Source organism: Pan troglodytes, chromosome 16 (assembly GCF_028858775.2).
Source record: "Pan troglodytes isolate AG18354 chromosome 16, NHGRI_mPanTro3-v2.0_pri, whole genome shotgun sequence".
In the NCBI taxonomy this organism is placed as follows: Eukaryota; Metazoa; Chordata; class Mammalia; order Primates; family Hominidae; genus Pan; species Pan troglodytes.
Window position 1 is genome coordinate 73,297,507 of NC_072414.2, and position 18,580 is coordinate 73,316,086.

At 46.9% G+C, this 18,580-nt stretch overlaps 1 protein-coding gene and 1 long non-coding RNA gene across 15 annotated transcripts in view; one reads left to right on the plus strand and one right to left on the minus strand.

Annotated features, from left to right (window-relative positions):
- Positions 1-1,292: 1,292 nt before the first annotated feature.
- On the minus strand, positions 1,293-12,483 carry STARD5 (StAR related lipid transfer domain containing 5). 2 transcript variants are annotated; one of them, XM_523136.7, is made up of 6 exons: positions 12,295-12,483; positions 11,430-11,479; positions 10,939-11,071; positions 7,870-7,987; positions 6,942-7,035; positions 1,293-1,932 (listed from the first exon to the last, which is right to left on the minus strand). In XM_523136.7, exons 1-6 carry the CDS (start codon positions 12,391-12,393, stop codon positions 1,785-1,787), a joined length of 642 nt encoding a protein of 213 aa, XP_523136.2. In that variant the 5' UTR covers positions 12,394-12,483; the 3' UTR covers positions 1,293-1,784. The 2 variants fall into 2 exon arrangements, with proteins under 2 accessions (XP_523136.2, XP_016782773.1); XM_016927284.3 differs by lacking the exon at positions 1,293-1,932 and adding an exon at positions 4,393-6,261 and having other exon boundaries at positions 12,295-12,466.
- Positions 12,484-12,574: 91 nt separating this feature from the next.
- Positions 12,575-18,580, plus strand: part of LOC104002401 (uncharacterized) — an 84,074-nt gene continuing 78,068 nt past the window's right edge. For 9 of the 13 annotated variants that reach the window (XR_010151462.1, XR_010151458.1, XR_010151456.1 and 6 more), the window contains exon 1: positions 12,575-12,854. This is a non-coding gene — a long non-coding RNA (uncharacterized LOC104002401). The remainder of the gene's footprint in view (positions 12,855-18,580) is intronic. The other 4 variants (XR_010151455.1, XR_010151464.1, XR_010151460.1 and 1 more) reach the window with 4 other exon arrangements.

Sequence of the window (18,580 nt, forward strand, 5' to 3'; positions counted from 1 at the left end):
CATCCAGGGCTCTGACCAGTTTAACCTGATGCAGTCACGTGGAGGAGCAGTGCAGGCACAGTATGTCCCATAGGCCCAGTGAGATGCATTCTTGGTTGGCTGGCCTTCCACTTGGCTACACAGGGATGTACAAGGCGATCCCATCTTGATAAGACCACCACCTCAGAGTATGGAGCTCAGAGAGGGCAGGCATGAAGTTTCCTTGGCTGGTGCACCTAGAATTGGCTGAACTCATGAGAAGTTGATATAGAACAGTGCTTGCCACAGAGTGGGGACTTGGTAAGCACTTAATGAATGAATGAATTCTAAGTCAATCCAAGAGTCTGATGATTTCTTGAAAAGGGTGTTAGCTAAAGGATCTTAGGCATGACTGTGGAATTTGTAGTTGCAATAGAACAGAGAAAGAGGAAGCTTTCTGTCCCCTTAACACTGAGCTGTCATGTTTTAAAGCTTGCTCACATCTTGGCACATTTAAGAGACAGTCACCCCAGGACTCAAAAATAGGGAAGTAACAGTAACACAGGGGAAACGTTTTCTGTTTGGAGGAGCAAAGGCTGAGAACACTGTGAAAACATCCTGCGCGTGCAATAGTAACCTGGGTAAATGCAGCGTGAAGGGATTTTAGTCACACGTGGTCTTTCTTACAAGGAAGGTGGTGGGGGTGCAGATGAGGTTGCTAGAGAATGTTAGAGGATCCCTCTCTGGATTGGAGATAGGGAAAGAAAGTTGCACGGCTGCTGAGGCCCCTTCCAGGTGGCAAGGCTGTGCTCCCTGGTTCTGATGATGTGCCTGGGTGGACATGGCCCCTGTGAGTTTGTACAGTCTTGCAGCAGGATCTAGAGGGGGGATTTCCAGCCAGGGCTGCTAGACGGAGGCCTACTCTTCCATCTTTCCTGATGGCAGGATGGCCTGGCCAGGGCCTGGAAGACAGAGACCTCCTGCCTCCGCCTCAGTAAGACGACAAGGAAAGGCAAATGCACAAGGGAAAGAAAAGGAAGGCTCTTCTCCCCAGAGTTCCCCATGCAGACATGAGTGCGTGCTCAGCTCAGAATCACTTCCAAGAACTCATCCCTAATGCTGCAGGTTTGGGCTGGAACAGATTCACACTGTCTGGTTTCACCGAGGACATGAAACTCCACCTTGCGGGGATAAAGAGAGAAAAACAAATTCATCAAATGGAAGACACATTGAAAGTGTTTTTCCTTAATGCTTATCCTGTTTTTAAACCATTATTTCCAAGTTGACACCTTTTTTAAGGAAAAATAAATATTTTGCGGCATTAAAGCCATATACAAGGTCTATATCAGAAAAATATATTTGGGGGTCTGCAGCACAGGACTGAGGGAGCGGTACATGCTTAAAAGGCAACAGGGCCTGGTTTTCAGTGGCGATGATGATTCTCTATGACAGTCAGGGAAACGTGGTCTCTGAGAGTGATGGGCACATAAAGGCTTGGTGCCAGAGTGCATCGCATGGTGTCCAGGCCGAGTCTCTGTCAGATGGTTAGAGGCCTGGGTCTACCCTGCCAGGAGAGGCGTGTTTGGGTAACAGGCAGATGGAGTTTGGAGCACATGAATGGCTCATCACACGCCAACCCTGAGTGGGGCAGGAGGCAGGAAGGGTGGGCTGCCGCCTCTGGTTGGCATTCTCAGAGATGCGCAGTCCATCAGCTTGTTCCAAAGAGTGAACCCAGGCCTCTGCGTGCTCCCAGGCTCCTTGGTGTCCCAACAGCTGGAGCTCCTCGATGAGTCACGGGAGTTCTTTGCCAAGAAGTAACGACAGCATTACTCATGGAATTGCTTCACTGCTTTCTGAAGGTTGGCATAAAACCGGGTCATGCTGCGGGGGAAGAAGGAGTCCACCACGTTCTGTGGGAGGTAACCGCTGAGGTCGGTATGGAAGAATGTGACCAGCTTGGTCTTGGTGGGTTCCCTGTGAAGGCAACAGCAGACCTGTGTTATGATCTGCAGCAGAGGTGCTGGGGACGAGCGCCAGGCAGGTGAGCAGAGCCCAGCCCAGTGGAAATGGCCATGATACAGTGATCGTGTCTCATCCCTTGCTGTGCCCTCCACCCAGGAGTCCTCTCTGGACCTGCTGATTTTCAGGATGGAAACCCATCCTGTCGGGGATGCATTCCACAGCCTCTCCCGGCCTCCAGGGAGGAAGAAGTCCCTACTCCCAGCCCAAAAACCCAGTACCCTGCTGCCCGATTCACTCAGCAAATGCTTTCAGAGAACTCACTTTGTGCCAGGCCCTGAGAGTAACGAAGAGATGCTGCCCTTCACTATTTAGGGTCTGCAACCTCCTGGGGGCTCCTGGGACCCTTTCAAGGGGTCTACAAAGTTAACACTATTTTTATAACAACACGAACATGTGATTCGCCTTCTCTCACATGCATACAGTGGGGTTTTCTGGAGGTTACATGATATGTGATATTGCAACAGACTACACGCACAAGCAGGTATGAGTTTCTGTTAAGCCTGGCATGAAAGAGATGGGCAAAAATATAAAAACAATGCCACTCTTTTCACAGTATTTTTTGTTTTAAAAAATAGTTTTTTAAAATAAAAATGTTATCTATGTTAACATGCAGTGCATTTTTATGTTAAAATATTTTTAACATTTCTCAAATTTACCAGTTACAATTTCAAATACATCAAATACTGATAGCTATAACCCCCAAGAACAAAGGCCCTATGAAGCCCTCAAATATATGTAAGGGTATAATCATGCCTTATGCCAAAATTTTGAGAACTGCTATTTAGAGAACTGGCGAATAATTTGAGCACCTATGAAGGGATTTTGGCCAAGGGGTGGCAGAAGCTCAGAGGACGGCAGGTGGCACAGATGCTGACTGGAAGTCCAGAATCAAAGGGGCACACGATGTGGAGATGGAACACAACTTGGTAGGGACAGGAAGCGATCTTCACTGTGACAAACTTCTCAACGGCCAGGACAACAAAGGTGGTATAGGCTTTGTGGTGTGCATTTGGCATTTTACTTGAATGCAACTGTCCACTCAGCCTCACCAGGAACCCCAGGTAGCACTATGCCTGCCCATCAGATGTTTCCTGACATCATGCAGGCTACAGGTTTGGAACTGGAGACCTTTTAGAATCCCACTCCCCAGGGCCAAGCACGGTGGCTCATGCCTGTAATCCCAGCACCTTTGGGAGGTCGAGGCAGGTGGATCACCTGAGGTCAGGAGTTCGAGACCAATCTGGACAACATGGGGAAACCCCATCTCTACTAAACATACAAAAGTTAGCCAGGCATAGTGGCAGGTGCCTATAATCCCAGCTACTCAGGAGGCTGAGGCAGGAGAATCGCTTGAACCTGGGAGGCGGAGGTTGCAGTGAGCCGAGATTACACCATTGCACTCCAGCCTGAGTGACAAGAGCAAAACCCCACCTCAAAAAAGAAAAAAAAAAAAAAAAAAGAATCTCACTCTTCAAGTCATACAGAAGGACAACTGGGGCATGGAACAGGATGGGGCCAGCAGATCCACAAGGTGGGAGAGCATGTGCTCCTCTGGGCTGTGGCTTTTCTCCTCTGCTTGTGCCCTGCTTCCCCAAAGAGGGTGAACTCCAGGGGACAGAGACTTCCTTCCATCTCAAAGTCCTAGCATCATCCGCACTCCACCTTTCCCTCACCCACCAACCCCTGCCCATCCCGCCTCTGCTAGGGCCTTCTCTCTCCTCCCTGCTCCTCCTCCCAATGGGCTTCCTCTGGCCCGCATCACCTCTCCGCAGCATCCTCTTTGGAAACATGAACAGGTGAGTAAGAAATGAGACTCCGTGATAATGTTTCCCTCTGGGTGAGGAATGGGCTTTGTGGTGGGCGGAATGTGTGAGAGGCCATGTGGGATGGGACAAACTCTCTTCGTCACAGTGGCCTTGGTGAGTGGTAGCTCTTGCATGTACACCATTACGTGACAACAACAGAAAGGGCAAAAGGGGGCACAGAGGAATTGTAGGTCACCCAGTCTCCCCTCAGAAAAGGCTGGGATGAAGGCATCCACTACGGTTGCTAGAAGGATTTAATGAGAGTAGGTGTGATGCACACTTAGCATCCTTCCTGTGCACAGTGCAAGTGCTCCAGAAATGATACTGTAATGCTGCCTCGACCACAGATACAGGCTCCTCCACCTTAAGAACACCTTTCCCCCGCCCCCCGTGCCACTTGGAGCTCAACCACCACCACCTCTGGCCTCAACACCACCTCACCCCCGATGAGTCCTCTTGCCCTCTTGCTCACAGCCTCTTGCTCAAGAGAGCAAGAGGAGAGAGAAGGCCCTAGCAAAGGCGGGATGGGCAGGGGCTGGTGGGTGAGGGAGAGGGTGGAGTGCAGATGATGCTAAGGCTTTGAGATGGAAGGAAGTCCCTGTCCCCTGGAGTTCACCCTCTTTGGGGAAGCAGGGCATCATAGCAGTTAAGACCAAAGTCAGAGCATGTCCTGCTCAGGCCTCCCCAGTGGCTTCCCATTTTATTCTGAGGAAAGTCCCCAACAGGCTACGGCCCCTGCTACCTCATGGGCCGAATGTCCTAGCCTCTCCTCTTGCTAACACAACACTTCCCTCTGTGCTGTTCCTCAAAGGCCCCGCTCTTGCTCCGGCTCCTGCTCCCACTTCTGGGACTTTGCATCTGCTCATCCCCCTGCCAGAATGCTCACTCCACCAACATGCCCAAGACTCCCTGCATTTGTGCCTTGCTCAAATGTCTTATTAGGGAAACCCCCTAGATAACCCACTCACACTTTTCCCTGGCACCTTTATCTGGGTTTAGTTTTCCCCGAGGCACTTAACGTCTGATACTTACTAGCGCATCCACGAGATAGAACTACTTACATTTGTGTTTTGTCTGTCTCCTCCTGCCTTCATTGGAATCTAAGTTCTAAGAGGGCAGACACTCTAGCTGTTTTGAGACATCAATATCTGGGTTAAGAGCCCAGATTCTGGAGCCAGATGGCCAGAATGAGACTGTGGCTCTCTTACTTGCTGGCTGTGTGACCTTGGGTAAGTAACTAAACCTCTCTGTGCACCCACCATTCTTATTTTAAAAATGAGGATCACAACAGTGGCTTAGGGTTGTTATAAAAACAGTTAATTTATATGAAGTGCTTACAATAGTGGCTGACACACAGTAATGCTGTATAAATGTTTGCTGCTGCTGCTGCTGTTATTATTGTCTGCTGAATCTAGTGTCCAGAATAGGCCTATCTTCACAGAATAATAAGAGAATAATCATTGTCACAGATTTCAGATCCACAGCCTCATGAGAATAACTGCACACAGTAGGCTCTGGAAGAAAGCTTTACAGAGAACACGTGATGTTTTTAATCAAGTGGAGAGGAGTTGGAAGAGTCAACCCTTGAGTTAAAACCTTCATATGGGCAGGGTTTTGTGGGACCCCAACCACCCTCTCAGCAAAATCCATGCAATCGGGCCAGGCGTGGTGACTCATGCCTGTAATCACAGCACTTTGGGAGGCCAAGACAGGGGGATCATTTGAGGTCAGGAGTTCAAGACCAGCCTGGACAACATGGTGAAACCCCGGCTCTACTAAAAATACAAAAATTAGCCAGGCATGGTGGCAGGCACCTGTAATCCCAGCTACTCGGGAGGCTGAGTCAGGAGAATCGCTTGAGCCTGGGAGGCAGAGGTTGCAGTGAGCCAAGATTGCACCACTGCACTCCGGCCTGGGTGACAGCCAAACTCCGTCTCAAAAAAAAAAAAAAAAAAAAAAATCCATGTGATACCTTTGCTACCTGGCATGAGGGCGTGACGCTACCCATTATATTGTGCATTCCACCAAAAAGAAGACAGCAATGGGATTCAGCCCCTCAGAAGAAAGGACTCTGCCTCTTATTCTGAAAATTCCTCTCTGTCAGACCCGGCACCACTGAAAGGTGAGTCTTAGCATCTGACTACCAGGTGGGAGAGGACAAGGAAATGAGCCCAGGCCAGGGGATCCAGGGCACCTATATATTGGGAGAACTGAAACTGAGTGCAGGTGTGTATGTCTGTGTGTGGTAGAGCACAGCTGTGCTATTTTCAAACTCAAAATTTTGTTACATCTAAGAAAAGTCTTCACATGATGTCTGAAAAGCCAGCTTAGCAAAGAGGGTAACATAAAGGTGCTAGGTCTGGGCTTGGTATAATCCCATGACACCAAGACCCACCTCCTGGGACAATGTGGTAGAAGGACGGACCCCTTCCCTCCGGGTGTCTGTATGGAGACTGCAGGGAACACCGGGACACACCTGCAAGGCACAGTTTCTTTTGCTGTCAACATGCATGATTCCCAGGATAAACAAGGGACCTTCAGGTAATTCATTACACAGAAATTTCCTGGCAAGAGCCCGGCCATGACCTGTGGCAAAATGGGAACAGAGAGTCCCCGGGGTCAATTCTGAGGCTGACTTACAGTGTGGTCTCAGAACTGCCCTTTAGGCCTGAGTTCCGCCACATTCCTTGCCGAGGAGAGATGATCACTGAGTGAAATGTGGGGTGGGGACTGCTATCCTCAAAGCTGCTCCTGCCTGGCGGAGGGTATTCAGGGAGGACTCGGAGCACAGACCCTGCCCTGCCAACCTCCTAGCCTTTGAGTCAGGACACATCACTGAACCTCCCCAAACCTCAGTTTCCTCATTTGCTAAATGGACCATGACATTTGCTTAACCTGGAGGCTGCAGGGAAAATTTCCTGCATCAAAAATAAGAGTAACGCCTCCCCTCAATTCTTTCCCACGTGCCAGGTACTCTCAGGAGGTTCTGCTTACGCAGATGTGCGTGAAAGTATTTTGTATCGTCACAATCTAAAGAGCTATAAGGCATTTTTCTTCTTTTGAATCGTAGTCAAAGTGCCCCTTTTCACAGAAGGTCCACAGGGAAGTCACAGTTAGGTCTGAGCCATGTACCTCAATGCAGGAAATTATCCTTACCCTGGAAGAGGTTCACAGAAGCAACCACAAGGATGGTTAAATCCTCTCACAAAACCTGGCTTCGGGGGACATAACGGATGCTCCACATGGGTGGCTGGAAGACAGTGCAGAATCTCGGTGAGTTACAACTTCAGACGGTCAGGTCACTGCCACTGGGGTGCCATAGAGCACACAGACCAGACTACCTGCAGCCCTGGAGTCTGTGAGGGACTCCTGCCTCTTGGCGTGAGTTCCCCCTACTCCCACCCTACTGCCCCTTACACTCACACATACAAATACACTCTCACATGCGTGTACACAAACTCACACACATGCACACACACACTTGCACTCACACACACTCACTCATCCACATTCACACATAAACATGCACATAGCTTTCCCAAGCTTGTCAAGAATATCAGAGAAAAGAACATTCTAGAACACAAGGTTTGGGCATGGGAGGAGGCAGGTGCCTCTCTCAAATCTCAACCAGGAGAGGCATGGATGCATCCAACTCTCCCACATAGAAGAATTGGAGGAATGGCAGGGGCTGTGCAGAGGCAGGAGCCCTGCTCCTCACTGGGCATTAAGGGAGTGGACAGCATCCAAACCCTCAAGAAGACACGGCCATAGATTTTGCACACAAGTTTTTTGCCACCCAACTAACCCACATGTGTACAGCACACACCATGAGCTTCGGCAGAAAAAAAAAAAAGGGCACTGGCAAAACCGTGACTTGAACATAGAATTACTGGCATATGGACTGTCTTGCATCAGACCCCCATGGCCCTGAATCCCCCCAAACCCGACCAGATGAGGTAGGGGACTCAGAGTGTGAGTTTCTGGTGATTTCTGGTTGCTTGGCTTTCCTTAAGGAACTGTGGGGTGCAGAAGAGAAAGCTCGATATCGCAGGAAGGCATGGCAGCTCCTCCGGGCATCACTCACCATTGGAACTGATGGTCCCATCCTCATATCTCTTGACTAGCACCAAGTCCACAAAATCTCTGGGAGAAATGAGCTTCATGGCAGCGGAGGGAGTGGAGGTTCTGCTTACACACAGGGTCTGCCAAACCAAAGAAGCATGTAGCTGTGACTGCTGGCCAGACATCTTCTCCCAACTCCCACCCCATCCCTCAAGGTCTGGGAAAGGTACTAGGACTGACAGTAGGGTGGCACTATAAACAGTAAGATCCAGAGCGAGTCTTCCCAGGAACTGGGTGTCATGGAAATACACCCAGTTTGTAAGACGAGGGCTGTGACACAGGCTGCCCACAGCTGTCTAGCTGCAGACCAGTGCCATGCTGAGGTCATGTCTCATGTGACCATAAGAGGTACCATTTATTGAGCACCTAGTAAGAGCCTGGCTGGACAAAGCTCTCAGTTGTCCCTTACCTTTAGAAATAGGAATCATTAATCCCTCCTACAGGTGAGGAAACTGACACTTAGAGAGACTAAGGAACTCAGCACGAAGCTCATGGTGGAGATAGAATTTGAACAGGGCCAGAGCTAGGGAGAGGGAAGAGAGGCCACTCTTTTTTAGGGCTGACCCTGCACTTGCTCAGCCTCCTATGTTGTGCCTGGGGCAACTCTTTGGTTTACCCTAGTCCCAGCCCCAGGAGGGAATACCTTGAACCTCACTCAATCTCAGCATATCCCAGTAGTCCACACTCTCATTTCATAAACCAAGGATGCTGGGCTTTCTCCCATTCATCCCATCCTGCAAGAGAGTGGGGCCCAGGCTCTCTCGAGGTCACAATGGAGAAGTACAGGCCAGGCCTGTGATGGAACAGTCCTGGAGAGAAGTCTCGGGGTAGGTGAGAGGGGCTGGTAAAGGTCTCCGTCTCTTTGTCTTTCCCCTCAGGTATTAAGACTTGGGGCATCATGTGTTGCTGCAAAACTTCATCAGGGACACTTTCGGCCTCAGGAAATTAATCTTCGAATGGCATGAGATGCATGGGGGCACTTGAGCACTTTGCAATGTGTGCAATGAGAATACATTTCCAGGAAACTACTCCGCGTTTCCTTCATCCCCTAATGACCTGCCTGGGAACAGGCTGCACCTGCACACAGGGTCTCCTTTCCCACTTGAAGAAAAGCACAGCATATGCCCATTCATCTAGAATCATCCTATCATGAATTGTCCCAGTGTGTAAAATCCTCCAGGGTGGCAAAGGGACAATTAGGAGTGCGGGCGGCAATATGTAATCAAGGCAGTACACACTGGTATTAGAATTTCATGTTTTTCCCTTTCTTAAGCATATTCCAAAACTTGGTGTTAAAAACTAGGCAATTTTGCCATTTCTAAATTCTGGTATTTTGTAACAGTAATGGCAGAAGTGATGAAAATTTTGAAAAAAAAATTATACTGCTTCCACCCCTGATGACTGCCTCCAAGTGCATCATTCCTGAGGTACAGTGTCTGGAAACTAAGATGAGGAGGACTTCGGAAAGAAATTTTGAAGACAGCAGCAGCACGTCATAAATGCGACAAACTCATGGCATGGCCCTGTATCCTATCCATCCATCCACCTATCTATCCATCATCTATCTATTTTAGAATTAGGATATTTGAGAGTTGCCAAAAGCATGCTGAGAAATGTCAGTCTGCAAGGAAGAGCCCTTTCTCCACATTTTCATTGTTTCACTAAATGATAAAGAGCTACCACTTGGCAATTCTCCACTTTCTTGTAAACCTGAGCTCACCAGTAGCCTGTGCTTCTCCTCTACTTTGCAGTTGTCTATTGAAAAGTTTGCATCTTTTCATGGACTTATGAGTTAATTAGAAAAAAGAGAGCTCCCATTCATCTCATCTAAAGACGCAAAATGTTTTACTTGTCACGTTTAATATTTATCAGAATTTATAATATAATCATGTTATTTTAATGAATTACACTCGTACCTCAATCCAATTTTTTAAAAAACAATTAGTCTTGGCCAGGCGCAGTGGCTTACACCTGTAATCCCAGCACTTTGGGGGGTCGAGGTGGGGGGATCATGAGGTCAAGAGATCGAGACCATCCTGGCCAATATGGTGAAACTCCGTCTCTACCAAAAATACAAAAATTAGCTGGGCATGGTGGCGTGCCCCTGTAGTCCCAGCTACTTAGGAGGCTGAGGCAGGAGAATCGCTTGAACCCAGGAGGCAGAGGCTGCAGTGAGCCAAGATCATGCCACTGTACTCCAGCCTAGCGACAGAGTGAGATTCTGTCTCAAAAAAAAAAGAAAAAAATTAGTCTCATGATTACAGGAAATATATGATTAAAAAAACTTCTATTTCTATGCATATTTATGATGCAAGATGATGACTTCCAAGAATAAACATGTATTATATTAGGATAAAATTCAGAGGGCTATGTGGAATGGAAATTTGAGTTCCAGGAAAACAGCTATATACCATTTCTGATGATTTAAAAAACTTTGTTCATGTATTTTAAGTAAAAATTTATATATTATTTAGACACATCTAAAAGAATGATGTCATTGCTTTGTTCAAAACTGAGATTTACATGTCAAAAATGACATGCTTTGCAACTTATGAAAATTTAGTTGTAAACTAAATGTTATTAATAGACATCAACTGGATGTGTGAGGATGATGCATAATTTCTCAAAAATCTGTTGGAAGCATGTAAGCAAAAAGCGTGAAGACCCTCATACCAGAGGGTAACTGGGGTCATGCAGGTACACGGGGCTGCTACTGGCCCAGGCTTCAGGGAAGTGAGTGCCAGGGGCTGAGGGTCCTGTGTTGCCTAGTGCAGCAGCCCCACACAAGGAACAGGTATGCTCCCCGCAGAGACTCTGTTTGGGGCTTCTCTCCCTCTCTGAGTCATGAGGTTTCCCACCGGGAAACTGGGCTGAGGCAGGCCTCCAATGCTGCAGGCAGTGGGCAGCCTGTGCTTGCAGGACACACCCCCTTAACAAAAGGAATCATGGACCCCTTCCAGAAGAAATGGGAGGGGGTTACTATAGCCGGGCCCAGACACTATCTAGAGATAACATGCTTGGAAAGGCTTACGTCAGTGATGCTTTGGATAATTTCAAAACCGGTCACATTCTCATCCCACTTCACTCGTAGGCCTCCAACAGCCGGCTTCACACAGTCCCACACCTCCTCTGGTGTCCCATATACAATGCCTTCTCCTCGGTACCTGGAGCACAAAAAGGAATTTGACCCCAACGCATCAATCAAACTTGTTATCTTGAGATTGTATCTAAGGACTAGAAGGTGGACCATGCCATGTCTGTCACTACTCTTTAGGACAGACTTGCAGAGAAGGGGCTGAAAGTCACTAGCCCCGCCTCCCTTCAGGCCTGCAGAAATGGACAGTAAGCTTTCATAAGAATACAGTTTGCTGGAAAAGATTTCACTAAAAACAGTAAGGCTTTTCTGGAGGACAAGTGATCACAGGTTATAGGGTTGATTTGAATATTTTAGGAGGCAGACCCATAAAGATACCAGGAAGGGTGCGGCACCTCTGGTAATCTTTGAACGAGGCATGCACTTACAGGTTCCCTGGAAACTCCACAGATGGCCTCCAGGAAACTGAAACTCCATTCTGTCAAAAGGCACAGAACCACAGAATTTTAGAGCTAGAAGGGCTCTGGTCACCTGGCTTAATCCCCTGTTCTACAGAAGAGGGGTAAGAGGCCTCAAGAGATACGACTCTCCAAGGCTGTGCAACCCATACGTGGAAAAGCTGGGACTAGTCTTGGGCAAAGCTGTCCCCACAGCAGAATGTGATGAAGAAAAAGATCTTAACTGGCTGACTCCAAGAGCCGTGGGTGGTTTTTAAAATTATCTTAAAAGCCACCAGGCATTTTGTTTCCTTGAGCAACCCCGGGCTACTTGTTAAGTCAGAAGGGTCAAGCAAAACTACTCCCATGCTACCCTCTGGCAAAGACAAAGAAAGGGGTTCATGCTGTAATGAACACAGAGGAAAACCTTAGTATGCATCAGATGCTGGATCAGACTTTACTGGATTTAAACAACATGTAAAAACCTCCTTAGCTGCGACCACATTCTTTCATTTTGTTTTGTTTTTAAACACCTGCTTACCCCTTAAATGCAATTTATTTACTTTTACCACTGTCACAGAAACATCCAGTCCTAAACAGCATTCGACAGCCAGGTGACCTTGGGCAAGTCACTGAGTGAAAGGAACAGATACTTACCACCTGAAGTCATTGTGAGCATAACAGGCCCAATCTTTTTTTTAAAGAAGAAAACAATCCCCATTGGAATCCCTCTCAATCGGGTCCAGGGGATTGGGGAGCAGAAAACAACGGGGAGAGGAGGGGCTTGGGGGCTTCTGGGGACCCGGACTCCACGAAGCCGTCTCCGCGACCCCTTCCCGCCCAGCTCCTCACTCACGCCTTCCCGGCAAATCTTCCAGCCTGCTGTGTCCCGCCGGTACTGGAGCATCTTCTCGGCCACAGCCTCGCTCATCTGGGCTGCCAGCGCCGGGTCCATTGCGTCGGGAGCTGCGCTTAGCTGCGGGGTCGCGGGTGTTATGAGCGGCGGCGCTGGATCCCGGGTGCCTGGAAGCTGGAGCGCTGGGAGGAGCTCGTAGCCCCGCCTCTTTCCGCGCCCCCGCTCCCGAATTGGTCCAGGCCCTCAGACGGATCCCGCCTCCCGGAGATTGGCAGGACAGGAGACCGCGGGGCCAGGCTCTCCAGTTAGCGTCAGCGCCTGGGCGGGTCCCGGACGCCTTGGGCGGGCCGGGTAAGGTCCAGCCGTATCCGCCTCCTTCATGTCCCGCTGTGGGAAGGGCTCTGGAGCGCCGGGACTGTGAGATGGCCAATGACGGTCTGACCCGTTGGGCCGGGCCAGGTCGCGGACAACGTCGACCGTTTGTTTAAGAAGCGTGGACTCTTGTCCTGAGTGCACCGAGGCTTTCAGCCTGCGGGACAGTGGTGCGATTTGCATTAGAGGTAATATTCTAGGGCGGCTGCTGCAGGGTGGGAGAGGAAATGCGCGTGGAGACTGGGCGCGTGCAATGGTGGGAGAGGTGTGTGGCAGGGGTGCGGGGAGTGGGGGTGAAGAGAAGAGGACCCATCGTAGAGTGTTTAGGAGATGGAAGGTGAAGGTCTCTGCCCCAGATTGTGGATGTTCAGAAGGAGAAAGCATCATGACTCCCAGCCTTGGCTACCTGGCAGCTTACCTGAGATGGAGAAGAGATAGGGTGAGTTCAGTTCTGGGCATATTTAGTTGGAGGTGCCTGAAGGGCCTTTAGTGCAGGTGTCCAGGAGTCAATGCAATGCGCTGACATCTGCGAGAGGCCCGGCTTTATTAGAGATATGGGAGTTCTCTGCTTCCAGCTGCCCTGGAGCTGCGGGGAGTGAGCCAGGGTCGCATCTTCACAGCGTGAATGGCAAGGACAGCCTCGGTTTCCCCTCTTCTGCGCTATCACCAACTAAATATTTGAAAAGGTTAATACTGAGGTCTATTTCTTATCTTTCTTTTTTATGTACTTATTGTTTCCTTTAAACTTTCGATATAAATGTTTGGAAGCGTAGTGTAAACAAATTGACAACTTGAAAGACCTTTTTGGAAGATGTGAAGGGCAGCCAGGCTGTGAAGAAGACCTGGAAGGGGAATTAGGGAGCTCAAGATCTAAACCCAGTTTCACTCATTATTCTTTGAGCTTCAGTTTACTCCAAGGTGAAATGGGATACATCATAAATGTTCCTGGCGGGGTCCGGTGGCTCACGCCTGTAATCCCAGCACTTTGGGAGGCTGAGGCAGGAGATCACTTGAACCTAGGAGTTCGAGACCAGCCTGAGCAGCATGGCGAGACTCCGTCTCTACTAAAAATTCAAAAATTAGCCGGGCATGGTGGCGCGGGGCTGTAATCCCAGCTACTTGGGGGGGCTGAGGTGGGAGGATCGCTTCAAGCCAGGAGGCAGAGGCAGCAGTGAACCGTGATCGCGCCACTGCACTCCAGCCTGGGCTGCAGAGCAAGATCCTGTCTCAAAAAGTAATAAAAATAAACAAACAAATAAATGTTCCCTATGCCCTTGTGAAGAGAGAGGGAAGTAATGCATGTGAATACTCTTAGGACCCATAAAAGAAAAGACTAGTAAATTAATCCCATTAAAAAATTAAGCACATCAAAATTTCATAAAAAGTTAGATAATATGAGAAAAAAATCGGGACACACTTTAACACATAAGTTTTCTTATCGAACCAAGGGCTCATACAAATCATTAAGCAATTTTCAGACAACCCCATAGACAAAAAGAATGCATTAGACATGGAAAGATACTTTGTGGAAAAATTAATTGACATGGCTAACAAAGCTATAAAAAGATGCAGAACCTCACTCATTGTTAGGGAATTAAAAATTAAAGCAAGGAGAGGCTTTTCTTAAAACCTATTGATGGACAAACATGAAGTTTGTTTATACCCTGTGTTGGTGAGGGTATGGAGAAATAGTTGTTACACAGCGGATGAGAGTATAAATGTATGCAACCTCCTGGGAACAGAATAACAACATATATTAAAATTTTACTCTACTTGTTCTTTGATCCAGTGACTCTTCCTGCACAAAGATGCATAAAATTAATCTTGCAACTGGAAGCAACCTATTTACCAGTATATTAACCAAAGTTATAGAACATCCACTTAGTGGAATATTATGTAGCCATCAAAATAACCTAGCCCAGATGGTGGAAAGTGGGGATGGAGTAGACCCCCTGCAGGACTATAGTAGCACTATTTTGCTCCTAGGAAATGGGAACGTCTGGATATACAAAATATTTGGAGAAGCAAACTGTCCCCGAGGCCTGTGACAAACTGGAAGTAGGAGATTGGTGAGGTCAGGGCAGCCTTCAAGCAGAACACTCATTTATTTTATCACCGGAGGCCGGCACAGGGCAGAGTGAGCAGATGATTGGAACAGAGGGAAGGTGAGAGCTGCCCACACAGTGTTTCCCAGGGGCCTGGGACAGAAATCTATTTTGTAGTCTGTCTGAGGCTGCAGTTTGGAGCTGAAGGGGATGGAGGAATGACTGAGATCAGAGCCCTTCCCACAAGGTCCTGAGAGGGCTCTGAGTCACCCAGTTGTCCACCAGACTTCATCAAAGTCCCAGGTGAATACAATTAATAGGTGTATATGGGAGCAGGTAGCCCGGTAGCTTCTAACTCAACACCACCACTAGACAGACTATAGAGGGGATGGGCCCAAGTGTCCACATGCTCCAATCTTACAAGGCCCTGAATAGAGTGGAGTATCTGCTTTCCACTCAGACACTGATGAAGAATTGCATGCATATTTACTAAGTTAGCTTGGGCAGGTGCTATGTGAATCTACAAATGTAAGCACGTCTGTATGTTTATTGCTTACTCAGCAATAGCTAATCGTTACTCAGCACTTACTTCTTGCTAGCCACTATCCTAAGCACTTTACCTGTTTTGGGCCATTTAACTTAACAATACCGCAGCACCATGAGATAGAGACTACTACTCCCATTTTGCAAGTTAAGAAAGTGAAGATCATTTAGGGTATCCAAGGCCACATAGCTGGGAAGTGGCAGAGCTGTGGCAAACATACGATTTCTATTTCCAAAGGCCACATGTTTACTCATATGCTTTGCTGTCTACTACATCCTATGAGCATATGTAGTGTTAAGTGTGAAACGTGCAAAGATAAAAGAAAACAACAACCTGCAAACCCTAAAAAGAAGGAAAACACACACACAGAGTAGCTGGAAAATACTACCTTAGGCTAGGGAAGTTAGTCTTTTACAGATGTGCAGAAAACTTTGCTCTAAGTTTCCTGGCACTCATGAATTCTGAGACAAAAGGAGTGACTAAAGGAAGCATTCTGAGGTTACCAAGATATTTACTGAACTACTCTTATCAAAAGGAATTCACTCTTTAATGGATATAACAGTCTGATCTTTGAGACTTGAGAGGAGTTTGTTATGTAGGTGTTTTAGGAGAGATTATAATAATGCTGTGGATCATGTCCTCAATAATAGTTTGAACAAAGGCAGAAATGTACACCCCCATGGACTGTTACTAAAATACAAAGCAATGTGGTGAAACCACAGTTATGCAAAGGCATTTTTGACAGAGTGCGTTTTTAGCTTTCTGTTGCTGCAACTTAGACAAGGGCTAGAGTTCAGGGAAGGGAAAGGGATAACTGACTAGCATGTAGTGCTTTTGTCAGGAGCTTTATGAGCTCCTTTTCACAGCGATGATGGTTGATGTCCACAGAAAAATGAACAAAGGTGTTGAATAGGCAATCGGTTCACAGAAGAGGAAATGCAAATGGCCAGTTGACTTAGGGAGAGATGATAACAATAAGAAATACAAATTAATTAAAATAAGTTGGTATAATTTTTTCATCAGATTGGCAAAAATGATATAGTGTGACAGTATCAGGCATTGGTGAGGCTATAAGAAAATGGCCCTCTCATGCTCTAGAAGAAGTGTGCACAGACGTCTGGACTCGTGAGGACTAATAAAGGAGCTGCTAGTGAAAATGAACATGCTCCTCTCTTATGAGCTAGGGATTTCTCTTTTAGGAGGACCGATATTCACTTCTAAGTAAACACTGGCACGTGTGTGTGCCAAAAAGATACATCAAGACAGACATATAAAAGATGTTTAGTGCAACATTATTTTCAGCAGCAAAGAAGTAGAAATGATTACAATGTCCATCAGTAAAAAAAAGGATCGATATTATGTAGTTTATTCATGTGATGAAATACTTTGCTACAGTTATGAGTTTGATCTATTTTTTGCTAGAGCTAAAAATATAAGTATGTGCATTAATACATGCAGTATAATACTCTTTACTTAAGATGTGCTTACACATTGTTTATGGATGCTTATACGTATATACTCACACATACAACATATAAAACTATAAACAATTGACCAATGGATGTACTCCAAACTCTTGCTAGTGTGAAGGGAATGAGACTTTGTGTAGGGATTAGAGTAGGCTTTGACCGTATCTGTAATATTTTCTTTATTATTAATAGTAACAAAATGGCTTAATGGAAATAAAATAAAATTCCAATTTTGGCAGTTGTTGACTCTCACAGTAGGAATATTGGTGCTTGTCACAGTAGACTTTGCACTATTCTATGTCTTTTAAATTTATTTAAATTAAAGACCTAACCCAACAGTAAGTGCCAGAGTGCATGTGAGCTGTGTTGTGAATTGGAAAGTGATACTCATACTTTCAACCCTGCGTGTGTTTGGCCACTCTCAAATTTTCTTAGGAATGTCTCAGGACCTGCTTGCCCTTAAGTCCTAAAGAAGCACCTCCCCACTCCCACACAGACAATGGTGCTCCCACAGGTGTCTGGAGCAAAGGTCAGCCTTTTCCAAAATATGTTTTAATGTCCCAGGGAGCTTGAGGCCACAGTCCCAGACCAAGCACCAGGAAGAGAGGACCATCATCATGAGCCTCCCATGAGCACCTCTATCTCAAAAGCACATTTCCATGGCATTGTAGAACATTGAGTCTTAAGCAGACCCATTTCATGGCATTGTAGAACATTGAATCTTAAGCAGACTGCAACCTCTTGGATTTGTCATGGTGAGATATTTGAAAATATGTCCACTCCTCTTCCTAAATTTCAGGAGAGGTGTTAATCTGTGTGTACATTTAAAATGGTGGTATTTATATGGACTTTTCTTTCAGTTTGGAATTGGTAATGAATCTTAGAATATAACCCTGTGACCAGGCCATTTGTGATTCATTCATTAGGACAATTCTTTCATTTATTTGTTCACCCATTCACATTCAACAGATGTTTATTATCTATGGTCGGCCTCCAAGATTGCTGCTCCCTAGTATACATGCCCTATATAATCTTCCCTTGAGTATGCTGGCACTTGTGTATAGGATGAGATTTTTCTCCCAGATATAGTAAAAGTGAAGTGATTTTGAAGATGTAATGAGATCTCCATTCAGTCAACTCTGAGTTAATCAAAAGAGAGTGTCTGGGTGGGCCTGACCTAATCAGGTGAGCCCTTTTAAAAAGTGGGTTCAGGCCTTCCCTGGAAGGAAAGAGATTCAAAGCTGAAGAAACACTCTCTGGCTTTGAAGAGGCAAACAGCCATGTTGTGGAGAGGGCCTTGTGGCAGGGAATTGCAGGCAGCCTCTAGGAGTGGAGGGCCTCAGTCCTAGGACCTCAAAGAAATGAATTCTGCCAACAATCACCTGAGCTTGGAAGAGGACCTTGAACCTCAAATGGGATGCCAGCTCTGGCAGACACCTGGATTATAGCCTGATGAGACCCTGAGCTCAGGATCCACCTAAGCTGGGCCTGGACTCCTGATGCATGGAAACTGAGATGATAAGTCTGCATTCTTTTAAGCCTACTAAATTTGTTATGCAGTAATAGAAAATGAATACAATATATAAGTGTCAGTGACTGAAGATGCAGAATGAATACAACACCATTCTTGCTCCAAAGACACAATCTGGTGGAGGAGACAAATGTTTAAAAGACACAATTTAGAGTGAAAAGAGTTATGAAAATTTGAATCAGGGTGTGCTCCTGGTTAACCATGGCAGATTGAACACACTGCTGCCCAAACCCTGCAGAATGCCCGTAGAAGGATCCAAGGACATCAGCCCATAAAGGTGAAGATAATGTGAAGGAGACAGGGGGCAGGGGGCGTTGGGGGGTGG